The following is a 25071-nucleotide window of genomic DNA, read 5'->3' on the forward strand; positions in this document are numbered from 1 at the left end:
ATCTGAATCTGTAACTTGAATTTTAATGCAAAGCTCTTAAACGTGTGTTGGGTCTGATTGATACTTGAAAGCTCTGAGTAGTATCTTGGAAAATCGTCCCAGCTCTGTCTTAGTGGGATACTGTTGCTTATCCTGAGGCTCTCATTTGACAGATTTTCAGAGTATAATGATCTAAAATTTATATGTCCTGGGTAACTGGGTTATGATTTTCTGGATTGAAAACAAGGTAAGAGGAATTCTGGCTTGAAGTGCTTCAATGCTTTGATTGCTGCTCTGATGTCTGTATTCACGTTGATCATTTTTTGTGGCCATATCACTTATTATGTACATTTTGGCTTTGTATTTTTAATTAAAAAGCTTGATTTAGGTTTATATAAAGCTAATACGATATCATTTTGTTTTCTTTGGTACTGATACCGTGCTCTTCTCCTCCTCCCCCCAGGGGAAAAACCAAGCTGGAATAACTCCAACTAATGTTCTTAATGAGTGATAAAACAGTAATGCCGAGCTGTGCATAAGTGCAGAGATGGTTGTGTCTGCAGTTGGATGATAGGATTTGGCTTCAGAAATGTGCTGGAAATGTGACTTACATAGAATCACGGAGTAATTAAGATTGGAAGGGACTCGAGTTCAGCTAGTCCAACGCTGTGCTCAAAGCAGCTCTCACGAAATGTGGTTTATAGAATAATTGCAGAACAGTGGCGTCAGACAGAGCTCTGGAGATCATCTAATCTACCCTCATACTCCAGGCAGGGTCAGCTACAGCAGCTTGCCCAGGATCTCATCCAGATGAGTCTTGAACACCTCCAAGGATCATACTCCATAGCCTTCCTGAGCAATGTGCACCCCCATTTGACCACCCCCTGGCTGTCAAACAAAGTGTGACCAGAATTTCCTGTTCTGAACTGTGTCAGTGGCTGTGAAACTGTGGGCACAGCTGTGTGCATGTCATGGGAGGCTGCAGTTTGAGCTTTTACATTCACAGGACTGGCTTACAAACCATGTCTCAAGCAATTGCTGTTGTTGGAGTTGAGATGAACTAATGAGGGAATGACCATATACATACCTGTAACACTTGCATGAGAGTGATGTGAGGGAGGGGATATTTCTGAGGATGGAAACTAGTAGGAGGGCAGTGTGTGCTGCTTAAGCAGTTACTTGTGGTAAAAGGAGTGCTCTTCAAGTTGCATCCTGAGATTTAAAGAATTAAAACATTACATGAGTTTCTTGAAAATCTCGAGTTTGAAATGATTAGGAAAAAAAATCAAATCTGAGATAAAATTGATCTTTAAGTAAAGAGAAGATAAGTACTTTCAATTACATGTTAAAATTTATACTCTAAATTTGGAATCTTTAGGTCCTAATAATACTGACCATGGTCAGTATAGTAGATAAATGACTTGAGACAAACACAAAGTGCAAGCTATCTGTCCTTCTGTTTGGCAGCATCACTTACTGACGGGAGAAACATGGCTTGCCACTTTGCTTTTTTAGCCTTTCTCTTCTGTTGTGATTTTGGTATGTTTTGCTGTACTGGCCTGGAGTAGTGATCTGTGAAATGCTGTTGCAGCTCTTTGGAGTTTGTGATCCTACGTGGTTTCACTGCCAGCTGGAAAGCAAAATGGAAAGAAGCAAAACAGACAAGCATCCCAAACTTTAGAACACAGTTTTCCCACGCCTTAGAGATCAGGAAGCCAGTAGGCTTTGCTTGGCTGCTGGCTGATACTGTTACCAGGGTGTTTGAGTGGTACTCTTCAGCTGAAGTAACCTGACCTGAGATCATTTGAGATGGATCTGCATTTGGGTCTTACACTCTGGTTTGTTTTGCCTTATTTCTGAGTGTCAGCCTTGTGCCTTTCATGGATAACGTGATTCATTAGGCCCGTGTCATAAACACTTCTAGAAATACTCAGATTTAACTGGGTCTGCAATCCAATGTTTCATTTATGCATACTGACCTCGATTAGGACTTTTTTGGAAGGGGGATCTAGCACTTCTGTATTGAGTAGCAGTACCACCACCAAAAAGCTTTTATGACCCTGGAAGATCAGAGAGCTGATGTGTGAGGCTTGAACTTGAGAGGCCATTCTGGAAAAGTGAGTTATGCTAAACCAGCTGGGTGTTGCGTGGATGCAGTGAGTTAAATACTGAGCTATTCTTTTAGTTTGGGGAGAACAGGGCCCAGAAGTCAGAGCAAAAATGTCTCTTGCAGAAAAATTCTTCAGGAAAACTAGAAGTTAGGGACAGTTTTAGATACATGCAGTATTGATGAGTTCAAAATGTAGTGACTAATCTTTGGAATTTGAGAGCAGGAAGCAGTGGAAATTGTATTTAATAAGGTAGTATCCTGTGAAGTGACATGTGATTGTGGAAGCACAGGGAGAATTGTGTGGAATGGTTAAACAGCCTAGATATTATTAAAAAATATATGTATATATTTAGTCCTAGTTCTTCCTCTCAAGGTTGTTATTCATGCTGTAAAGATGACTTCTGTTGTTCAGACGGTCGGTATTGTTGTTGTAGAGACTTTATACTTCTAGAATGATCTCAATAAAATTACGTTCATCTTATTAACATGCAGTGTTGAAAATTCTGTATTTTTTTTAACTTCTATTTGACATTGTTACATGAAGAGCAGCTTTAATAATGGTGGTTTTCCTAATGCAAACTTTACATGAGGTAGGCTGTTGAATATATGTGAATATCTGGGAGGAGTGGAACTCTTGACTAGAGCTTGGAACCCATGCAATGTATGAAGTAGGTAGAGAAAAAATTGCAATGAGCACTGCTTTACTTTTAGGTGGTTAGTACATTTGTTTCTAAGGTTGTTGTTTCTGTTTCAGTAGATGGTTGATGTCATCTCTGTGGATGTACATTCAGACAGAAGGCGAGACTAAAGACTGGCTTCTCAGCTTCAGTGATTCTGTGAACATTTTTTTTACACACATCTCAGAAAAGAGTCCTTTAGTGGCTGTTTCCTCCTCCATTTAACACTGCTATGTAAAAAGAGATAATGAAATAACATCAGGTGCATGTCACTTGTCTCTGTGGCAGTCCCTGAGCTGCCCTGTCTGATCCCTCTTGAGTCTTCTCAAAAATACATTCAGGGAAACAGTCTTTCTCCATGGAAGGAGTGATGATCAAGTTAGAAACCAGGCTGTTTGCAAAGTCTGGGACAGAGATACCCCCGTGGTGAGTGTGAAGAGTGTGAGTAGCAGTGTGCAGTTTGCTGGGGTCATCCTGCCTCTACCCTCCTCCTTGGAGGCTACACTTGCTCCAGGAGTTGGCTGCCAGTATTTGAAATAGCTGCAGTAACACTGAGGTTCTCTGTGGAGTAGCTTTGATTCCTTGCCTATGTGTTAAAAAGACCACTAAGACAAAGCTCTCCTTCCAGTTGATAAAATCAGTCTGGTAATGGGATTCTGACCTCACTGCACTAATTGCAGGGGAACAACTGTTAAAAAAATTGGTCCCCACCCGGTCAGCTGAAGGCTTTTGTGATAAGGCAATTGGAGGGAATCTGTTAGAATGTAAGGTGGCTGTAGTTTAACTAGGCAAGGACAAAGGTGAGTATCTGTAGAAAGTCATCTTGCTCAGTGTTGGAAACCAGATCTGAAAGATGCTGTGTGCGGAAATGACCTCTTCATTCCTTGCTCTAGGCTGACTGGGGAACATTGGGTTTTCTTTTCTATACTTCCTCATGAAGCTGTGTTTTTTGGATATTGATGTGGATTATGTTGATTTTTCCGAAGTGAATGACAAATATCACCCCCTAGATACCCAACAAACTGCAGAAATTGTCACAGTTGCAAATTGTAATTGTTTTGATAAGCAAACAATTATTCCTCTAGTAAGTCCCTCTAGACCTGCAAACGAACATTGGGAAACTAATATGGCTTGGATTTCAAGAATGTGTAGGAGTTTTGGCCTTAGCCTGAGCTGTTCCTCACCTCAGCAACCTTGCATTATTTTAAGTATAAAGTACTAATTTCTGTGGCTGTTGTTTGAAGCTTTTCAAATGTGAACTTAACTGTCTTCTCAAGCCTGCGGGTGGCTCCCGTGCTGCTGCCAGCAACAGCTTTTCCGGCTGCAGTGAACTGAGCAGTGCTATTTGCAGCATGACTGCATTGCTCAAACTGGGAGCCAGCAAGGTGTTTTGTTGGGATTTTTTTCTTTTTTTCCTTCAGGATGCTTGAAGGAAAAATCCTGATGCATAATTAGAGATTTAATCTTTTGGAGAAGTTCGGTCTTATGCATGTGCGCACGTACCCAGATACATGTGTGAAGGTAAAAGTCATATGAGTGAAGAAAAAAAACATTTAAAAAATGTTTTTTAAAAAGAAAAATGAAAAGCCCAGCCCTTGAGAAGCAGGAAAGAAATGGATTGAGAAGAGGAGAGAAGCAGGAAAGAAATGGATTGAGAAGAGGAGAGAAGCAGGAAAGAAATGGATTGAGAAGAGGAGAGAAGCAGGAAAGAAATGGATTGAGAAGAGGAGAGAAGCAGGAAAGAAATGGATTGAGAAGAGGAGTGAAAAATGTTTGTTGTTGTTTGAAGGACCCTTGTAAGCCTGCAAAGGAAGGTTTCTGAAAAGATATTTACTTTGATATGTTTATTTCTCAGGGCACTTTCAAAGATGAAAGAGTTGAACAAGATTTGATGGGTCCAAGATTCTGAGCAAATCATAAGTTGCATTTCTTCCTTATTGATGAATTGCAACATCATATATGATGTTACCCTTTAAATAATAATAGAAAAATCAACCCACAAACACATGCACTTGCCATATGCAGAGCTGGGAATGCTACTAATTGTCTCTAAAGAAACTATTTGTTTTAATATAATAAATATTTTTTCCATCACTGAAGTCATGATACTATTATTCTTTCTTTTCTTTTTGTTCTTAATACGTGTAGAGAACCATCGGTAATATAGACATAGTACCTGGAGTTTGTACAGTTCAAAGGCTGTCAGTTGTCCACTTGAATTTCAAAGATACTTAAGGGTCTCTGTTAAATTACTCTAACTCTAGACTGTTGCATCTTAGTATTCTCCTCTATTCCTAGTTTCTGGGGTGTTAGGCTGTGTGGATTTCTCGGTTCCTGCTGAGTCACCTTGATTTCCCCTCACTCAGTGATGCTTGGCACCAGCAGTCAGCAGGGCTGGTGCTGTCACCCCAACCCTACACTGTCTGCCCCCACCCCTTACTGACAAGCAGTGTTTGCCATTTTTGGAGACTTGGGAATTAAGTTCTCACAAGATTCCTGACATTAAAATGTCACATGAAAATATAGAGCACTTTGGGGATGGTCTAAGAGCAGTATCACAAAATGGACCTCAACTAATGATAGCAACAGGCTTGTTCTTCTGCCTCAGTTATCAGTGTTTAGTAGGGTGAATACTTCACAGGTCTTCATCAAACTTTTTTGGGTCTTTTGTGAGTGAATACAATTCTTTACAGATCAGACACTAACTCATGTAAGCAGTTTGTGTCAGAGCCAACACTCACCTCAGGCTGCCTTTGAACTGTTTCCACTGTTCCTAATTGGACTGTTTGAGCATGCAGAAGGAATAGAAATAACATATTAGTTGCTTTGCTCTCTAACTAATGGATATTTGATATTTCTGAGTCTTGTGAATTTGATATGAATGTATTAGTAAAATCTAAGGGAGGTGTTATCAGTAGATGAATAGAGGGGATAGTGTGAGCAAGAAAATGGAGAAGAACAAAGTGGAAAGACTGAGCTGCTCCAGAAGGGAGAAGGGCATTAAAAGTGGCAGCCCTGGTTGGACTGAGCAGTGGACACCCTGTCCAGGTTTAGAAAGGCTGGTGAGTTTGTGAAGTTGATGTTTTCGAGGTTTGTCTTGGGGTTTTTTGTGAAGTAGTAAGTCTTCTCACAGTTCTCAGAAGCAGGTTACATAGGTTGTTTGTGTTTTCCTTAGTCATGGCCTAGCTGTTTTTGTTACCTTACCCTGCTCCAACTCTGGGTTTGCCAGTTCTCCCAGATCCAGTGGGAGCAGTGCTTAGCTGGTTAAACTGGGTTTTCTTTGTCCTTGCCATATCCAGAGCCAGTTGGTGTGTTTGCACCGTGCCCTGTGTCCCCAGCTCCAGCAGGGAGGCCCTTTGGAGCTCAAAGCCATGGAAAGCAGGTACCTCGTCAGCCAAGGAGCTCGGGCTGTGCTCTGAGGGGGCCTCCGACTGCCAACCAGGGCTGTACTTGCACAGCACTGCCAGGGGGAGTGCAGGGAATGAGCCAGGCAGGTTAACTTCTTTGTTGGTAACTGCAGATGGAAATAAGGCAGCCTATTGCAATTATAATGTGAATGACAACTTCTGCAGTCCTTTTTTGGATTCCTCTGTCATCTTTTACCGAACAGGAGCTACTTAAAGCTTTTTGCTTCAGAAGTTTACTTGCAGAGATAATTCTTCACTTGTTGACGAGATGTTTAGCCTGAGAAGCTCTTGCCAAAACTAAGACAGAATGGGAACATCAGAAATAAGGAAGAAAATCAGTATTCGTTGACCGTTTAGCAAGCAAAACATTCTGTTTTGTTTCAAAGGTGGCTTTGTGTGTGTACATGGTTACTGTTTCAATATATATCTGGTCTGCTTTTGAAAAGCTGGAGGGAAATAAACTAATTCTGGGGTATAGTTGAATCAATTTGTAATGCAAAGGAGTAACATTTGGTGCTGAATCGAGGGGAAATAAAGCTGTTTGAATGAAATATATCCCAATTAAGTCACACAGGAGTTTCAAGAGAAGTGAACACTGAAAGAGAAATAAGCAGTCATGTAGCACATCCTAACCCTTGAAATTAGAGCACAAAATGTGGAGGAGGGAAAAACTCACAGCTTTTTGGGGTCAGGAGAAGAAGTTGCTTTTTAAACCCAGCTGCAAATTCTGATGTTCTGAAATGGATGAAATTTTCAGAGGTATTGATTGTGAGAGTAAACACTCCTACTGCTGTTCCCTGATACAGGACTGAGTTAAAAGTTGGGAGAACTTTTTGTTGTAGTGACTTGAGTTACTGTAAGTGAAACAAATTCAGAGCAAAGTAGATTTTCACAAAACTAACACTGCTGTATTGCAGAGATGTCTGTGTTCTGATTCTGCTCTTCAATTAGCAGATTGCTTAGGAGAGGGGAGGGTATGAAGTGAACCACTGGACAGTCCCTCTGGAAAGGTAGAACATGTAGCAGCAGGATGTTCACTGTGCATTTCCTGCTGCCTTCCTGCCTCTTTTCAGGCCTTTGGCTCTGCCAGGTTTTCCTCCCTTGTGCTATCTTCCCCTTTCCAAATGTTTGCTAGTCGTGGCACACTAAGTAGCGCTCTTTTAAGCAGAAAGGCAGGTATGTAAATATTGTCATATTGTTACTGTTTAATCTAGTTACCTTAGAGAGGACCTTGTAATTTCTGCAGTGCTACTGTGTACCAGCAAAATTAGCCCATGCTAAGCTGTGCAGACCATTAAATGTGACCTGTATGCATAATACAGTAGCACAGGTACTGTAATCTATAGCTGGGTGCTCATGAATTAGGGGTAATCTGCATACAGCTAGAACAAGCAAAAAGAGAGTTGTAAGTATATAAGTTAGAATATAAATACAACTGATTGGACAAGCTGCATTTGCTGTGCACTTAGTGAGCAACCAAGAGAGCCCACATCACAAATGCTTCTTGTAGTCCCTCCCTTTAAACTTCTTTATAGCTTCAAGTGCTGTAATCTATGTTGCCTATTCTTCCCCCTGCCCCCGTCCACAGAAGCACAGGAAGTTCAGATGTGACATATAAAGACAGGAAATGTGTAATGAATGAGCCAGCCCTACTTCTTCTGTAGCTATTCTATATGAATATTAATGTTACTTTTGAGTGTAACTTTCTATTTGTGATATTATACAGCTATTGACAGTGAAATCTAATCTTTGGGACTTTTTCTTTATCCTTAGAGCACAACAATGGAAGAAACAGCTATATGGGAACAACACACTGTGACTCTTCACAGGGTAAGTTCATACAATTGGTTGTGTGTGCCTAATGCAGGATACTGGTAGTTTTTGAAAACAATAGGAAAAAGCCAGATGTCAGGAAGTAAAAGAAAAGGAAACTGTCATAATTCCTTTGTTTAAATTTAGAAGTGTTGTAAAACCATGTGATTGTAGCTCTGTTTGTTGGGTTTCAGAGATAAGCCTGCCTAGGAATAACCATGCCAGGAATGAAGCTTTAGATTACATCTGTACGTTACTGAAAGGAGGCAAAAATCTACATGCTTATTAATGATGGTGTTTAAAACTTTTAAAACTCTATTTACAGGGACATAAAACAATGTGTTGCATGTAAACGTGTTCAAAGCTGTGTTATTTGCTTGCCACTTCCTTAAATCAGTGATACACAAAGGAATGTGTAATTGGAGTCAGCAGTAGGACTGCTTTTGCATTTAGATTGACAATTCTCTTATTTGAGTTACTCTTAAATGAAATTGAATTCTGATGTAACTATTGTGGAGCTGTACAAAGAGTCAATAAGGAATGAATTGTTTAGGGAAAGTCAGAACAAGGTGGGATGCCATTTCTGGCTGCAAGTTAATGTTAAAGCAACCATGGAATTATGGTCCAAATAGATGTATTCATTCCAAAAACAGGTAGATGTGAAAGTGTTTTCTCTAGGGAGCAAGTTATATCATTTGCCTTCAGTTCTTGGTCACAGAATCTCAAGGCACTTTAAAATTGTAGCTTTGGTGGGATGAATGGACCTTGGAGGAAAAATCTCTGTGTAGGTCAGCTGGTAAGATAATGTTAATTCTCTGTACAAACCTCTTAGCTGTTGATTCTCATGGATTTAATGTTGTTGATTTAAAATAACTGTTTTGGTACCTGCCCTTTTAAAAAAAGAGCAGTTAGACTCAGTTTGACCAGAAAGCTGTCTGATAAAGTACCCTGCCTCTAACTGCAGCTACATGTTGAAAGAAAAGTATAAGTAAAAACAAAAATGTGTAGTGATATTTATCTAGGCTGCTCTTCAAGCTTCCAACAATTTTTAGGTCAGCAAGTTCTTGAGCAAGAATTATTTCTGTGTGTAATTGCCTTTTTTTTTTCCTTGAAGCTCACCAGTCATCCCTGGAACCTGTGTAAACTCTAACATTTTTACTCATATTACCAATTAAATCAGTATTGTCTTGTAGTCAAAACCAAAAAAAAAATGCCATAGCAATACAGGGTTGGCTGGTAGGCTTGGTGATAGCTTAGTTTCTCTTGAAGGGGACATTTTCCTGGTTAATTATAGCAGTAACTTCAGTGAAACCTGAAAGGATGAGTTTAGTCAGTGCACAAAGGAATTGTGAAATTGTGTGAGATTTTGTCTTTGTCTGCACTTGCAGCATAGTCATAAGTTCTACTTATAGTACTGATGTGAAAGTTTGGTTTGTTCATAATTTTGGTTATGACCTTTTGCATGCCAAAGTTCTGCCAACTGTACTGGTGTAACTGTCTTGTTAGCTGAGTAAGTATCTCTTCTTCAGGTGTTGAAAGCTAATGGTGTGTACTTTTAATAACTTTAATAGCATTAATTAGCCAATTAAAAGCAAACGAAGGATGATTTCCACGTGCCAGGTGACAAAATCAGAATCCTTTATTCTTATATTAAATTGGTGCTTAGAGTGTATCCTTGACTGGGAAGAGGGTTTACTGGTCAATTCCAGCACTACTCTCAAAAGACTCATTAGAAACTTTTTTGGGAATGAGAGGTTTCAATTTCTAACCAAGAGTTTTTGTTCCATTTCTTTACCACCCTTACAAGTTCCTGGGCTAGATTGCTACTTAGCTCTTAAGGGATTAAGCCAGTCTCAAGTTGGGTTAAAGCTTATCAGATAGCTACAGTTTCTTTCATTGAGAGATCTCCTGGTTTTATTTGCTTCAGTGTAAAGTACTTGAGGAAGGAACCATGCACTTTGTGTGTTGTGTGGGTTTGTTCATGCTGAGAACTCAGTTCTTTCCCCCAAAGAACTGAAGCTGCCTTTCTGCCTCTCCCATGCTGCCTTACTGTGGGAGAGTAACTAGTACAGGGCTTTTTTTTGGTGTTATTTCTGCAGCATCTGACTGGTGAAGTTGTGATGTGACAGATTCTGTTTTTTTCAAATGCAGTTTTACTTCAGATGCATATTGGTATCTTGTATAATCTGTAGGGATCAGCATCTTGCTATTTCCACACACATCTAGGAGCTAGGCTTAGTTTTCTGAGTGTGGTTCTGTTTACCATTTATCTCTCAAGATGATAGTAGGCAGCAGGATAAAATGAAAAGTAAGTGGGCTGATTTTTACTGAAAAGTTCCTTATGTGAGCTCTTAAATTTTCAGAAGGATTTAGGGTTTGATTTGAATTTTTTAATTGGGAGTATTTCTAAAGACTTTGTATCGTATTAGAAACCCTTGATCTGACTTTTTTGACTGCTGCCTGCATATGAGACTGCATCGTTTCATGGCCTCTGTAAAAGAAAATTAAAAGTGCAAAACTAGTCATCTTAATGGTGGTTATCTGATTGGCAAATCTACTTTTTAAAAATAGTGTGGCAAGCAGCAAAGATCAGGTGTACAGGGAGTTTCTGCTGACCTTAGCCTGATGATTGTATTTCTTACCATGAGTGGAGAACTATGAGAATTTCTTCGTTTATGGTGTAAGAAAATATAGAGAATATCTAAATGAAGTTTGACATAAATGTCTTTGTTATTATCTTTCTTCTTCCTTTCCTTCTTCACCCAAATACGGTGCAAGCTAAAGCCTGTTCATTAGAGTAGTGGAAAACTGAAAGATGAAGCAGTGGCATGAGAAAGGAGAAATACTACTGTTTCAAAAGGGCTTTTTGTAACATATTTTTGTAGGCTATTATATGCTCTCTTTGACTAGTTAAAAAATAAAACTCAAAGAAGACCTCAACTCTGGTCATAAGTGGTCATTAATACCCTTTAGACTGTCCTCCTGCGTGGCACCAGGTTTCACTTAATCCTTGAATCCCAGCCATGATTTCTTGTTGATGTAGCTGGAATATGTCTTTAAAAGATGTCCAGTCTTTCTCTAATGAATTAAAATGGATGTAAAAGAAGCAGTAAGGTGTACCCTTCCCCACTCCTCTACTCTTAGCCCAACTTCCTTCTTGGCAACAGTATTTGCTACCTGCTCAAATCAATTCTTGAACAGTGAATCTCCAAATCTGTTTTAATACTGTGTGTTCCTATTCACTGCTTCTATTCACTGCTTACAGGCAAAATCTGGAGCATCTTTTTATGACCTCTGTGTTAGGGGGAAATAGGAAACAGGGGTTTTTTTGAGCAGTAATTAATGTCCAAAAAACTGAATGTCATGTGTCTTGCAGCCAAATACAGACTGCCATGTTGCTTCTGCTGTCACTGTAGGGTTATGAAACTCCTTGCTAAAGCTGGGTCATGTTTGTTGAAAAGTCTGAAAAAGAAAAGGCTAAATCTGCCAGGATGAAGTGTATGCTTTGTGAAATAGAGGGGTGGAATAGACTGAAACCTGATCTTTTCCATCCAGCAACTGTATTTTGCGTAGTTGAAAATTTTAGAAGAAATTACTGAGCAAAATACAGCATTTAAATGGTAATATCCTCAAAATGTTTTCTGGGCAATGATGAAAGAGCTAGATCGTTTGCAGATCAGTTATATTTAGAAAGCTTATTTCCCACCCTTGCTGCTTCCAGGCAGAAATGTAACCATCACTGTTGTATCTTGAAATATCTAACAGGGAGTAACTTTTCAGAGGCATTGACCTTGCTGTAGTGGCAGGTCACCCTAGAGGGAAAAGATTGAAGCAAATTACTTTTGTTAAGATGCAGATGATTTGCAAGTGCTGACAAGGTTTTGATGTATTTAATGGTACAAGTGATCTTGCTATTATTCGTAAGAACTGAGCCTGCAGTCATCCTCCTGTGTGCTGCAGTGCTGTCAGTGCCTGAGCTAAGTGAGGTCAGGCTGGGTAAGTCCCATCCTGTGAAACCTCAGAGAAAGTGGGGCAGGAATGAGAGGGGTTTGAGTCACTGTCGCAGCACAGGGGTAGGGGATGTTGTGCTTACTGAAGATCGAAGTCTTACTGATGAGCACCTGAGGTGCAGACCTTAAAAGTGCAAATGAGAACTCTAACGTCTCGGGAGATTGGTTGTTAGTCTGAAACTCTCTGCCTTCTAAAAGTGTTTGTTTATTTTTAATCTGTCTCCTGTTATTGAATTGCATAGCAGTGATTGGTTCATTGATCCTGCTTTCTTTCAAAAACTTGTATTCACCTCGTAGGACCTTTCTGTGTTTGATACAGGAATGCGAATTGTGACCATTAGATACTGGAAAGTAAAAATATTTTTCGTTACATTACAGGCCCCTGGATTTGGATTTGGTATTGCAATATCTGGAGGAAGAGATAATCCTCACTTTCAGAGTGGTGAGACATCAATAGTTATTTCTGATGTGCTGAAAGGAGGCCCAGCAGAAGGACTGCTACAGTAAGTGCCACACTATACCTGGGTTCTGACTAGGGGACATTCATCTGTGTCAGTAGTAGCTTAACCTCCTAATTGTTTTGCTCTCAAGATATACCTATCTGTAACTGTGTAGTAAGGTTTGTAATACAGGTAGTTTGTTCAGAGACACCTATTCCCCAATATTTTTTTTCTCAGCATTAAGTGTTTATACTGTGCATTGTGATGTTTTTCATTTAGAGAAAATGACCGTGTTGCAATGGTTAATGGAGTTTCAATGGATAATGTCGAGCACGCGTTTGCTGTTCAGCAGCTGAGGAAAAGTGGGAAGAATGCCAAAATTGTGAGTGAATGACTTGAAGATTTCAAATTCCACAGTTATAAAGCAAAAGTGAAATGCTGTAATATCTGCTGTGTGATGGAACATACTTGAATAATACCTGTGTGATGCTTCAGATTTAAATGATGATCGTGGCATGTTTATCAAGTGGGTCAAGCAAGATGCTTTTTAAAATGTGAATGATGATGTTTGCAGTGTGGCACTGGATACTTCAGATTCATTTTCTTTATAGTAAAGTTCTTCTCAGATTTGCAGAAATAAGCTTTGTTTAATATTTGTTCACTTTCTTAAATGCACTTTTACCAAGTTTTTCAAAGGCTAGTGTATGCTAAAGTTCTTTACAAGCTGTTCGGGCACTAACATGGTTGTTTTTATGCTCAGTAAACAGTTTGCAAAAAAGAGTATAATTACCTTAATTCCTATAATTTTGTAGGCTTATTCTAAGTGGTTGGTTTTTGAATTTTGCAAAACAGAACAGGTCATCACCAAAGGATGATACATAATCCAACTTTCTGTAGAAGTTTGGGGTTTATGTTACAAAAAATAGAACAAAAAGTAGAGAATGTTTAGAAGTTTCTTAATTCATGGAAACAGACTTCTAAGGCTTGTAGAAAAGCTTTTTTGCTGACAGATTTTTAGTGCTCTCATGAGCTTTAATGCAGTTGAAAAAACCACGTGATGTGCATTTGTAGATTGGCAGCAGTTCTTTAAAACTTGCAGAAGGCAACGCGTGGCAATCTGTGCAGGGCTCTCAGTATCGTAGGTAGTGTGTAGATTTATGTAAAGAAAAGTAGTTAATGGCAACTTTACAGTAGAACTTGGTTGGGTTCTGTAACACATGGCAAATCACTAAAGAGGGCTGGGTCACTCTCTGGAAACAGCTGTCTGTGTTAGTGCAGACCAGCTTTGATCTTCCGCTGTGTCTTGCATAAGCATTTCTTTGGAAGATTGGAAGCCTTGAAAGCTGAGGAGAATGACTGTCAATAACACACTGAGGATACACTAGATTACATGTTAAGCAAAAGAGGTTTTTAGCAGTGCCAGTAACTGATGAGTGGGTTTAAGTTAAGCAGAGAGAGGGCATTCAGATATGCAGCTCTGAAGACAGATTGTGTTGTGCTACAATGTCTGATTCTTATCCTTTTGCCACTTCTGCAAAAGTGCAAAAAAAAAAGAACTAAAACAACTGTAAAAACAACTCTAATCTGCATAGATAAGTCTTCTGTATTAATTGGATATAACTTTATAATGAGGATGCAACAATCAGAGCATTCACAAATAGATCTGTATGTTTTGAGTTTTGGGCTTAGCTTGGCTTTTGACATTTAGTGACACCGTTATCATTACACAGCCAGAGGCTGATATCTGTTGTTGGGTTGTAGACTATCCGAAGGATGAAGAAAATTCAGATTCCAGTGACTCGACCAGATCCTGAACCAGTGTCTGAAAATGAGGACGACAGCTATGATGAAGAAATCCGGGATCCAAGGAGCAGCCGTGGTGGTCCAAGTGCCAGCAGAAGGCACGAGAAGAGCTGGGTACGAGATCGCAGCGCCAGCAGGGAGAGAAGCTTGTCCCCAAGGTCAGACAGGAGGTCTGTCACTTCCAGTCAGCCTGCAAAACCCACCAAAGTAACACTGGTGAAATCCAGGAAAAATGAAGGTAACTTAGATGTTATTCTCTTGCTAAAATGTTGGCTGGTTTTTAAATGCCAACTGCTTCAGTCAGTGCTGTGTTAAGAGTTTCATAGTTTCATGGGCTGAATGAACAGTGCTCTTGCCAGTTTGTTGGCTCATTTTAACCAGTAGCTAGCTGAAAACTTCAAAACTGCTGGTTGTATTTCTGGTGATATTTTTCATGTTCCAAAATATGTGTTCTTAATTAAGGGTAAAGTATTAAGTATTAAACAAATCCCAGCTGTGCAGCTGACATCTGGTAGTCAGCAGCTGTATGCCTACACTTTAGCTGAGAGTTCAGGGGCTGTCTTGTTTGAAAGAGGGAAAATTGTAGGTAGCATCTAAATGAAACTATTGAACAACAGCTCTGATTATAGGCAGAGTTAGAAAAAGAGACTGATATAATGGTAAATCTATAACATAATTCCACTACAGCCCTTTGTGTGCCAAGTTCACTCTCCTCTTCATGTTTCCTGTGTTAATGTTGCAAAAAGCAGTGTTACAAAACTCCAGATACCTCCCTCTTTTTTTTTTGTTTTTCTACTGTAACTTCATCAGTTTTCTGTTTTCTTTCATTGCTGTTTATATAAAGAGTATGGTCTGCGGTTGGCAAGTCACATATTTGTGAAAGAAATATCACAGGATAGCCTGGCAGCAAGAGATGGCAATATTCAGGAAGGAGATGTTGTACTGAAGGTACAGTATATGTGGTGTCTGTTTGAAGGCAAAACTCATTGATATAACTCTTAGAATTGGCTATGTCAATGTCATAATTATTGTTAGTAGATGATGTGTCTTTTTTTTTTTTTTTTTACATTGTTTTGAAGGTCAATACATTTCAGCATAAATCAACCTCTCTTAGGAAAGGAAAATTGTTAAGCCTTGTGGTATTATTCTGTAGGACTTATTCAGATAAATAACGCCCACTCTAAATACATATAAAAAATATTTGGAAGAGTATGAGGCTTTGGCCCAACATGCTTGATTGTCCAGTATATGGTGTGGAACTGTGCTGTTGCACAACACAAAGTTTGCCTTCAGGTTCATCCCCAGGGATTTTTGTGTTTCGCCCCATCCCTGGCAGAGTCCAAGGCAAGTGGCTTTGAGCAACCTGCTCTCATGGAAGGTGTCCCTGTCCATAGCAGGGGACTTGGAACTGGGTGGTCTTTAAGGTCCCTTCCAACCCAGGCCATTCTATGATTTTTAATTCATACTAACAATTTTTATTTCAACACATTGCTGTGAATATGTCAGGTGAAGGAAGACATACTGTTCCTTACTCCTTACTTACACATACCTAATCCTTTAAAAGTTTCTTATTAGTGGTAGAAGCTTCGACTCTGAAAGATGAAAATAATTTTCTATGTTGTATTTTGGATGAGCCCAATAGTTTTCCATTGTATTATGGTAATTTGATAAATATCTCTAACTATTTCTAAATATCATCAGGCAAAACACCCCTGTCTTTGCTGGAGATTTGCTGGAGTTTTTTTAGTAAATTTATATCTGTTTTTTTCTTGCTCTATTCCAGATAAATGGCACAGTGACGGAAAATATGTCCTTAGCAGATGCCAAAACACTAATAGAAAGGTCCAAAGGCAAGTTGAAGATGGTTGTTCAGCGAGATGAACGAGCCACACTGTTGAATGTTCCTGATCTTTCTGACAGTATTCATTCTGCTAATGCTTCAGAAAGAGATGGTGAGTATGAAACCTGGATTTCTAAAGAGAAAAGAATTCCGTGTGTTGTCAACATGTGAAATACCTAAGTGGGATGAGAGAGTGGGGAGGGGGGAGAAGAGTTAGGAGTGAGACTGTCATGTGGGTAAATTTTTGTTTGAATATGATTGAAATCTACACCTTCAAAAATGGTGGAGAAAAAGATACAGTCCCTATTCTTGTGATTGTTCTTTCAGGAATATTAAGTTGAGGGTTTTTTTGTAATAATAAGCATAGATTTAACATCTTCATAAAAATTCTCTGCAAAAGCTTATTCCCATTTGAGCAGGTCACACCACCATTTAAATTACAATCATTTCATGAGAAAACAACTTTTATTTAACAGACATCTCAGAAATTCAGTCGCTGGCATCAGATCATTCCAACCGATCACATGACAGGCCTCGCCGCAGTCGTTCACGATCTCCTGACCAGAGGTCAGAGCCTTCAGACCATTCCAGACATTCTCCACAGCAGCCCAGCAACGGCAGGTGATGGCAGCATTGTATGATTTTTCAATCAACTATTTAATGTGACATATAAGTTGTAGGAGTGCTTGGATTTATGTGATGTAACAAATATGATGCAGAACTATGAAGGTAATAATATGACGTTGTGTCAAGAGATGCAGCTGGTAATGATCCAGTTTTTTTAGACTTGAAAAATTGAACCTTTCTTCGGTGTTATATGTTTTTTAAATGTGGTTGTCAGCATGGTTCTATGAAAGATAGCGTAAGTTTGATAATTATATATGTTATTGAATAACATGCAGTTATATTGTGGTTGGCTGCAAGGAGATTTGAGATGACATGTATTTACAATTCCTATTGAATGTTCAGCCTGGGTAAACTTGTTGAAATCTTGCTTTGTTTAGGCATAGGATTTTTATTTTTCTCACTAGCCTTCTTTAAAAGTTATGTTTCTGAATACATTTAATCCCTACAAAATAAGGTGTATTGCACAGCAGAATTACCTTTTACGGTGTACCTTTTAATATTTGAACCTGGTAATGGGACATTGATGATAATTGTTTAGTAGGTAAGTCTAATTTTATACAAATTCAGAGAGAAGTAATGTACTATATGGTTTGGAATTTCCTCTCCTTCCATGTGAAACTTTAGTCTTGAATAACAAATCTGTCCTGTTTTGCCTTTCCACAGTTTGGAAATAGACAATTTACTGAAATAGTTTCAGTATTGGAGTTCAGATTCTACTAGATACTTGTAAGAGAAGTTTACCCTCTGAGTGCTCATGGTGGAGCAGTAGTTAGAATTGTCTGTGCAAATTTGAATTCCGAGCCTCTATTTGAAGATTTTTAGATGCTGTTCAAAAACTCTGAAAAAACAAATTGCAGCTGACTGTTTCATAAAATCAAGATATGCCTGATAGCTTATTAATAATGTCTGGTTTGCCAAAAGGAAAAATAACACACCTTCAAGGCTTTTAGAATCTTTTAAGGGTTAATGAAACTGCAGGACATGTAGACCTGCTTGGGGTTATAGATTACAGATGGTTCTGCTTCTCTTCTGTGTATATTGCTTGGAAGGACACAAGGCATGAAAGCTTGTTTTGGGGTAGGAGCTCCATATTAGTGGGAAAAACTTAAAAGCAGGATGCCAGAGGCAGGGGTTTGATTGTGAAGGTTGTGAGATCTCTGTCATATTTAAAACCTGTATGTCTTGACATGCATTTCCAGCAGACTGAAAGGGCTTGTGGAGGGAGGAACAAAAAAAAAGTCTATCAAAACTCTAACTATGACTGACTTAGCCTAGTGTTGGTGCTTTCCAGTCCTATTGCAGTGGTTTAGGTAGATGGTCACTTCCTCCTTATAGACCACACTGTTGGAAGAATGAAATCCTTCCCAAGAAGGAACTTTGAAGTTATCTCAACTCTGAATGCATCCGCTCTATCTTCTTTATGAACAAGAGCTACTTTGGCATGGCTTGATTTCCTGTTTGACATGTCCCTTTCAAGATCAGAAAATCTGGGCCCTGAGCCACATAAAGAAAAACATGTTGAGAGCAACTTCTCTTTGTAGTGGTTGTTTGTGCAAGCTCAAATCTACTGTACAATCAAATTAGTTGTGTCTACTTAATGTTTTTAAAATTTGGTGGAAAATCTGAAGGAAGAAAAAGGCTTGAGAACAAGCTGAGGAAGAAATGTGCAAAAAGCCTTCCAACTGATCTTAAGATATTAAAATATGTATTGAAGATAATGAGTCTTTATTTAGACCCTGTTCTGCCAAGTGTTTGTATATTAATGAGGAGGGAAATTCCAGGGGAATCCTCTTAGTCCTTTCATACAAGCTTAACTATAGACTGACACTTCTGGGTGTGCACTAGAGTACAGAAATCTGCCAGCAGACTTGCTTCAGTACTGCTTTGGCATCTGGCAGGGTTGTCAGTGTTGTCCACCTCTCAGTATTCTGTACTGGTATGTACAGCACTGTGCTTGCAATTTTCCTCTATATAGAATTTCCATAACAGGTGCTGTTTGAGCATTAAAGAGCACTTGTAGTTTTCTTTAGTCCAAAGAAAGTTCACAGCTTTCTCTTGATGAACAGTCTTTCTTAAAACTCAAATTCTAAAACATTTGTTGTAATTTACTAATAGAAATGGCAAATTGGGCTTTGTATAACCTGTAAAGAGCTATGCTTAAAAAGCTAGAATGAGCAACAGAGTTCTTTGTACTCTGAAGTTGGAGAGTACTTTGGGTGAAGTATCATGTATCCTTTCTTAACTATCTGGTCTTCCTGCTGGCAGGAACAAGTTGTTGAGCTGGATAAGCTTTTGGTTGTGACCTATCCTAAAAATGGGCATTTAAAGTCAGGTGCTTCCAAGCCTGCCAGATACATCTCTGGGCTGCCCTTTACTAATTGAAAACTCCTGCTTGGGAACTCTGTGCACACTTCCTCACCTGGTACTGGAGAAGCAAAAATGTCCTCTGGTATGTTCAACACTTCAACCTCAGCAAGAAAGATGTGGTAGCTTGAAGAAATCACTGTAGAGGTCATAATTATTTCTGGAAGGATGAGGTTGACTTCTGTAATACAGTTGTCAATTCATATGTAGCGTGACAGATTGGTTCTATCCATTTTCAAAACAAGCTGAAAAACTGGAATATAGGACAAAAATCAACCCTATTATGGATGTCTTTAGGAAGATACCACTTGGTTCTTACTCTTCTCTGCTACATAGTTTGAGATGTGCTGAAAACACGTCTGGGAAGAGCCTGCAAATTCATATTTTTCATAACTTTTTCTGTACAAACATTCTGTGTGCTCAGGTAATTGTATTTTATTCTGCAGTAGTAGCTGACAGTGAATGGCACTAATGTGTGGCTGACTGCATTTTGTTATTTAAAAGTGCTTCTGTTAAGCATACTTTAAAAAAAGATGGGGGAGGAAGTGAGGTAAAAGGGCCCCTGACACAGCACAGATGCTAAACAATAGTGTCACAGTGCACACAGTGAGCAACACTTTTGTCTCCTGGGAAGTGCAGCTGTCAGTTTTTACCAAGTTTCCATCTCCTAGAACCAGTGGCAGCATCAAGTTGTTTCCTGTATCATCTTGCAGTGTGAAATATTCAGTGCTCACTGGACAATTTAGGCAAAGTCAAGAAAAAAAAAATCTGCTCTCCTGCTGTTCTGATGTTTCCTTTTTGTTCTATCACAATTCTGTTTCTATCAGCTTTTTCCCACTGAAACTGTCATGCCTTAGATAGAGTAGACCTGACCTTTTACAGGCATTTGGGTTGGCAGGGTGTATTTGCCTCCCCACACAGCACTAGCCCAGTCTAGGAGCCTGCTGCTTCAGCTACTTACCTGACTCTGTTTTGGGCTCTGCCCACCAGTGTCTGTATTTTAGTGAGGTATTTACACTCTCTTGATATATGCAGGTGTAAAAGCAGTATAAAACTACACTGGGTTTGGACTGTGTGAAGAGGAAATGTAAAATTAATTTTGTCTTTGTGTAGTAATGCGTTATTTTTGGCCTTAATTTTAAAGGAAGACAAATACTACAGTTTTGGAATAGTGTTTCTTTAAAATGTTGGGAGGTGCTTGGAAACAGGTAGAGAGGGCTCATGGGGGAATTTACTGTAATATCTCATTAACTAGTGCTCATTACCCAAAAATCTTTGGGGAGTGGAATTAGTTGTATCTTACACTACTACATGACATCTTTGTTTCTAGAATGCTTAGCATTCATTTAAATAGCTAAATGTATGTGTCTGTTTTTAACAAGCTAGGAGGTATTTTTGAGGGAATGAGGAGTCCAGTCATGTTTTAGTCTAGTGCTGAAAGTAAAATACATTTTAGCATCATTTTAGTGAACTCTAGAAGCCCAAAAAATGGGGGTTTATCTGGATAAAGGCATAAATAATTTTAAAATAAGGCTGCTGTGTTTACAATGCAAGGGGTGCTTTTCCAGACTGTTGTGGTGATTAGAGTATTTTTCTGTATTCTGTTTTGTTTAGGTGCCTTCAGGCACACAATTTTAAAACTGGCAGAGGAGCACACTGAGAAGTTGTAGTATGTCTTGCCTGAGTAGCTAAGCTTTGTTTCTTACATTTTAAACTTCATATTGCTGCAGGAAAGCACGTTCTGCTTGTATCTCAGTTGTTTTTTTTTATTATTCTTTCTTGCACATCTTGGATGAGTAGACTTGCTGGAATCTGCTTTCTGAAGTCATACTTCCCACTCTTGAAGTATCATTTCTGATTGGGATAACCAGTCTTAGCTTTGTATGATGGTTTTTTTGATGCATTTGAGCTTTTTGGACAGTGTTGCTCATTATTGCCTAGTAGCACCATCTAGCTGTTGGTAATGCAGAATTCTCCTTTTTTCCTCAGCACAGACCTCTCCTTTTTGACAGCAGATATTCTTGTACCTACTGACCAAGCCACCATTATGTTTGAGGAAATACCTTTTTTCCCCTTCTTGGCAATTAAGTCTGATATTATATAAAAGCCAGGATTTGGGTCTGTCTTCTCTCAAATATTCTTAATATCTGTGCTTATTTGCACTCCCAGGAAGGAAACTTTCTAGCTCATTATTAGCATTCATCTGTTCCAAGCCTATGAAATGTTCTGCTGTTGAGCAGGTAGCAGTGTAGTGGTTAACATTTCAACATGCAGCACATGTTCTGTTCAGTTTTGCTGTGAGACAGTTGATAGCTCTACCTCTATACAACTATATAAGAATACCTGATCTTTTGAGCTCAAGGAATAGCAATTATGTTCTTTGGAACTTTGGTTGCTTTCATCATTTAAAGAGCAAGCGACACTTCTTTATTTTCTTATTTTAACGTGTCTTAAATGCCTTTGTTCTACACTATAAGCATATGTAGGAAATGCATGGGAAGCAGCAAGTTTTCTTCTTACTAAAGCGTGTGGATGACTGAGTGTATGAGAAGCACTCTTTTCTTGTAACAGGTGGATTGAAGGCCTCATCCTCTCTGAAAAGTTGAGAAGTCAGGGACATGTTTGTATTATACTTTTTATCTTTGCAAAGCCCCTGCCAAGACCCATACCAGCAGCACTTGTGTTGCAGGGCAGCTGACACACAAAGGAGCAGATAAAATAGCTTGTTTCACAGCAAAGCCTAAGAATTCAGTCTAAAAATCCATGATTTCCACAGGAAGGGGTGAGAAAAAGATCATTGTAATTGCTCTTCTTCCCTTTGCTTCTCAATTCCTTGTATAGCTTTCAATATACAGCACTAATGTGCTTGAAGCAGAGAGCAGTTTGTGTCACCATGTGCTGCTGCTTTCTAAATAGCCAGATCTAGAGAAGTCTAACATGGAATTAGGGACAAAACACTTGGATTTAGAAACAGTAAAGATTTTTAATAATGTGATAGTTTAAGAACAAAACTTTGTTAAGTAATGGTAATTCTTTGCCCTCAACTTTATGAATTAAAGTATTTATTCTTTAGGCCTAGTATACTGAGATCATAGAAACAGTTCTGTATGCAGAGTGGAATATTTTTTTCCAATATAGTCTTCGAAGCAGAGAAGATGAGAGAGTAACTAAACCGGGAGCTGTCTCTACACCGGTAAAGAATGCAGATGATACTTCTAAAACTGTGGAAGAAGTGACAGTCGAGAGAACTGAGAAACAAACTCCACCACTACCAGGTAAAAAATATTTTAATATATTAATCATGATATTGTTGAGAAAGGATGAGCAGTAAAGATTTTATGCCGTTGCGTGTTTGTGGAATGATTTCTAAAGTCTTACAACAAGTCCTAATTATTTTTATTTCTGAATACGAACAGTCTTTTTAACCATGATCCCATTTGTACTTTAAAAGTTTTGCTCCTGAAAACCTAAGCTGTGGAGCCTGTCCATTGTAAAGCAGTCAAATTTCAGTGTTTAGAGTTGTAGTTATAGGCGCTGCTTGTGAAAAGCTCTCTTGGTTTCTCAAGCAAGGTTAAGATCGGTCATTTCTGAGTGTTCAGCAATAAACTTCATCTTATGGGTTACTGTAACAGACTATATTTATAACAAGGATGTAGTTAAGCCTGTTTAGAACTACTGTTCCCAAGATACAGCTCAGAACACTCCGAGATGCTTTGTTCATGTCACACTTCATAACTACAGTCATGGGCCGAGAAGGCAGTACATCTAATAAAACCAGAACAAAATCTCATTCCTTTTTCCCAAAAGGGAAGGATAAGCTAAATGGCAACAGATAAAAGCCAGATGGTGTAACAAAGAAAAAACCTAAGATGATACAGTGACAGGACACTGTTCAGGGCAGGCTGACTCGCAAGATTTTTGTTTACAGAATGAGGCACTTCAGTGAAATTACAAGTAGAGAAAAAGAAGCTGTGCAGATGGCTTAGAGCTGGTTTTGAAAGGCTGGGTACAATGAGAAAAAGCACATTCAAGCTTAAAAATATTTGAAGACTTAGGGGATAAGCAGTGCCACTTCTGCACGTAGTATTCAGTAGATGAGTGAAGAACTGAAAGAGTTATGATGTTGATGGACTCTTAAAGTTCTTAAAAATAAGAACACATTTTCTGATACAGCAGCCATTGCTAAAAAATTGTCACAGGAGGTGACATTTTACAGTGGTTGTTTTGAAGATATGTAAATGAAGTAAGTTTATATTTGCCAAGATAGAAAAAGGATGTGGTAATGAGATTAGAAAGATGAATTCTGTATTTCTGTAAGATACTGAAGATCAATAATTGGTGTGCTACAAATCCAGCCAGAATAGGAAACCCTTAAGAGGGTTCTTAATCCAAAGTAACATACTAATAATTGGTCTGAGGGACTGGCAAGCCAGTAATAAGTCTTGTGGGGATTTTATAGGTTGGTGGGGAAGGAGAAATATTCTGTTCTTGAACGAATAGAATGTATGTGGAAGTACTTAGTTTGGGTGGGAGGAGTTCTAGGGCCAGTACATAAAGATAATATTTAATTAATAACCTCACAGAAAGTTCTAGGGAAATGAGGATCTTTCAAAGACTGTAATGAAAATGTTAGAAGGGTTGTTGGCAGAATCTGTGACAGTTTGCTGGTTAGACTAAGGGCAAGGTGACTGTCATAGTCCATGGTGTCGAAGAAGGGTAAAGGGAGAGTATTTGTTCAGAGGAATCATCAGAGGCTTAGGCTAGGAAGGGTCATTAAAGACTTAAAGGTAAATGCTTCATTATGGTATGGTAAAGACCAAAATCATGTTTAGAAAAAGGCATTATTACCCAATTGTTGCCTGAAATTCCCAATTTCAGACTAGTCTGTTCAGTGATTTGAAAGGACGATGGCACAGTTGTTGGTAAGATAAGAGGTATTAGACTAGTTTGAAGCCAGCCTTGTTTGAAATGAACTTTTCTCAAGCGTGCAGAGATCAGCCTTAAATATAAATTCTTGTAACGTGACCAAGCATGTAAAACAGAGAAGAGCCCCTGTTGGTGCTCATTACTGAGGGAAACCTGCAGGGGCAGTTTCCTCCAGGGGCTCCAGAGACTCTCCACAGCAGAACCATAGTAAGTGCAGGTTTTTAAGAACCACTGGACCAAAGTAAGCATTGAAATCTGTCAACTTCAAGGCATTGTAGTTTGAGAGTTTGTGGTATTTTCATTTCAAAAATTAAATTCTTGAGGGAAGAGCACCAAGGGAAAATAAGTTAGGTCAGATAAATTGAGGTTAGAAGCAGAACGGTTAAAAGTTGTCTTGGGAGCAGGAAGCCTTCTAGTTCTTGTAGTTTTACAGTTTTCGGGGTACTTGATGAAGTACAGAGGAAGTTTAGGGACTTTTACTGAAGTAATAATTAGGCCAGTAATCACACTGCTTTGAATGGCATGACAAGAGTGTCTTCTGTTGTTGTAAATTTCTAGAATTTCACTTTTTTGGATCTAGGCAGGATAGAGGAAGGCTACTGAAGAAGTGATGAACTAAGTTAAACTTTCTGATCTTTAAATGACTGAATGGACATTGGAAATCTTTTGCTATTTTAATAGAACCAAAGCCAGTGTATGCACAAGGAGGTCAGCCAGATGTGGATTTACCAGTCAGCCCATCTGATGGTCCTTTACCCAACTCAACCCATGAAGATGGAATGCTTCGGTAATGTAACTCGAAATAAACTATTCAAACTGCCTGGTCCTTGAGCAAAACAAACTTGTATCCAAAGTGAGGAATAACCTGTATACATGGTCTGATGTCAAGTCCAACATGCTGTCCTGACACTTCTGTTCAGAAATATTAAGATGAAGACTTCAGATTTATTCCTGAGCCTTGTTGGCACTTACATTATGTAACATACCATTTTAAAGTCTAGTTGTTTCTATGGAAATGAACCATTAGAATGATCAACAGGTGAAAAGAATTTGTAGTTTTTGTTTCTCCCTGAGTG

The 25071-nt window shown here is 38.9% G+C and overlaps 1 protein-coding gene across 4 annotated transcripts in view; it reads left to right on the forward strand.

Moving 5' to 3' along the window:
• The window catches only part of TJP1 (tight junction protein 1), a 165966-nt gene that overhangs the window by 115367 nt on the left and 25528 nt on the right, over positions 1 to 25071 (forward strand). For all 4 annotated transcript variants that reach the window (XM_027704367.1, XM_027704368.1, XM_027704369.1 and 1 more), the window contains 9 exons: positions 7947 to 8003; positions 12374 to 12498; positions 12715 to 12817; positions 14197 to 14476; positions 15083 to 15186; positions 16022 to 16190; positions 16555 to 16699; positions 22208 to 22344; positions 24677 to 24782. In XM_027704367.1, coding sequence (XP_027560168.1) covers positions 7947 to 8003; positions 12374 to 12498; positions 12715 to 12817; positions 14197 to 14476; positions 15083 to 15186; positions 16022 to 16190; positions 16555 to 16699; positions 22208 to 22344; positions 24677 to 24782 — 1226 coding nt within the window. The remainder of the gene's footprint in view (positions 1 to 7946; positions 8004 to 12373; positions 12499 to 12714; positions 12818 to 14196; positions 14477 to 15082; positions 15187 to 16021; positions 16191 to 16554; positions 16700 to 22207; positions 22345 to 24676; positions 24783 to 25071) is intronic.

The sequence above is a fragment of the Neopelma chrysocephalum genome, unplaced genomic scaffold (assembly GCF_003984885.1).
Source record: "Neopelma chrysocephalum unplaced genomic scaffold, ASM398488v2 Primary Assembly neopelma1_274, whole genome shotgun sequence".
Taxonomy (NCBI): domain Eukaryota; kingdom Metazoa; phylum Chordata; class Aves; order Passeriformes; family Pipridae; genus Neopelma; species Neopelma chrysocephalum.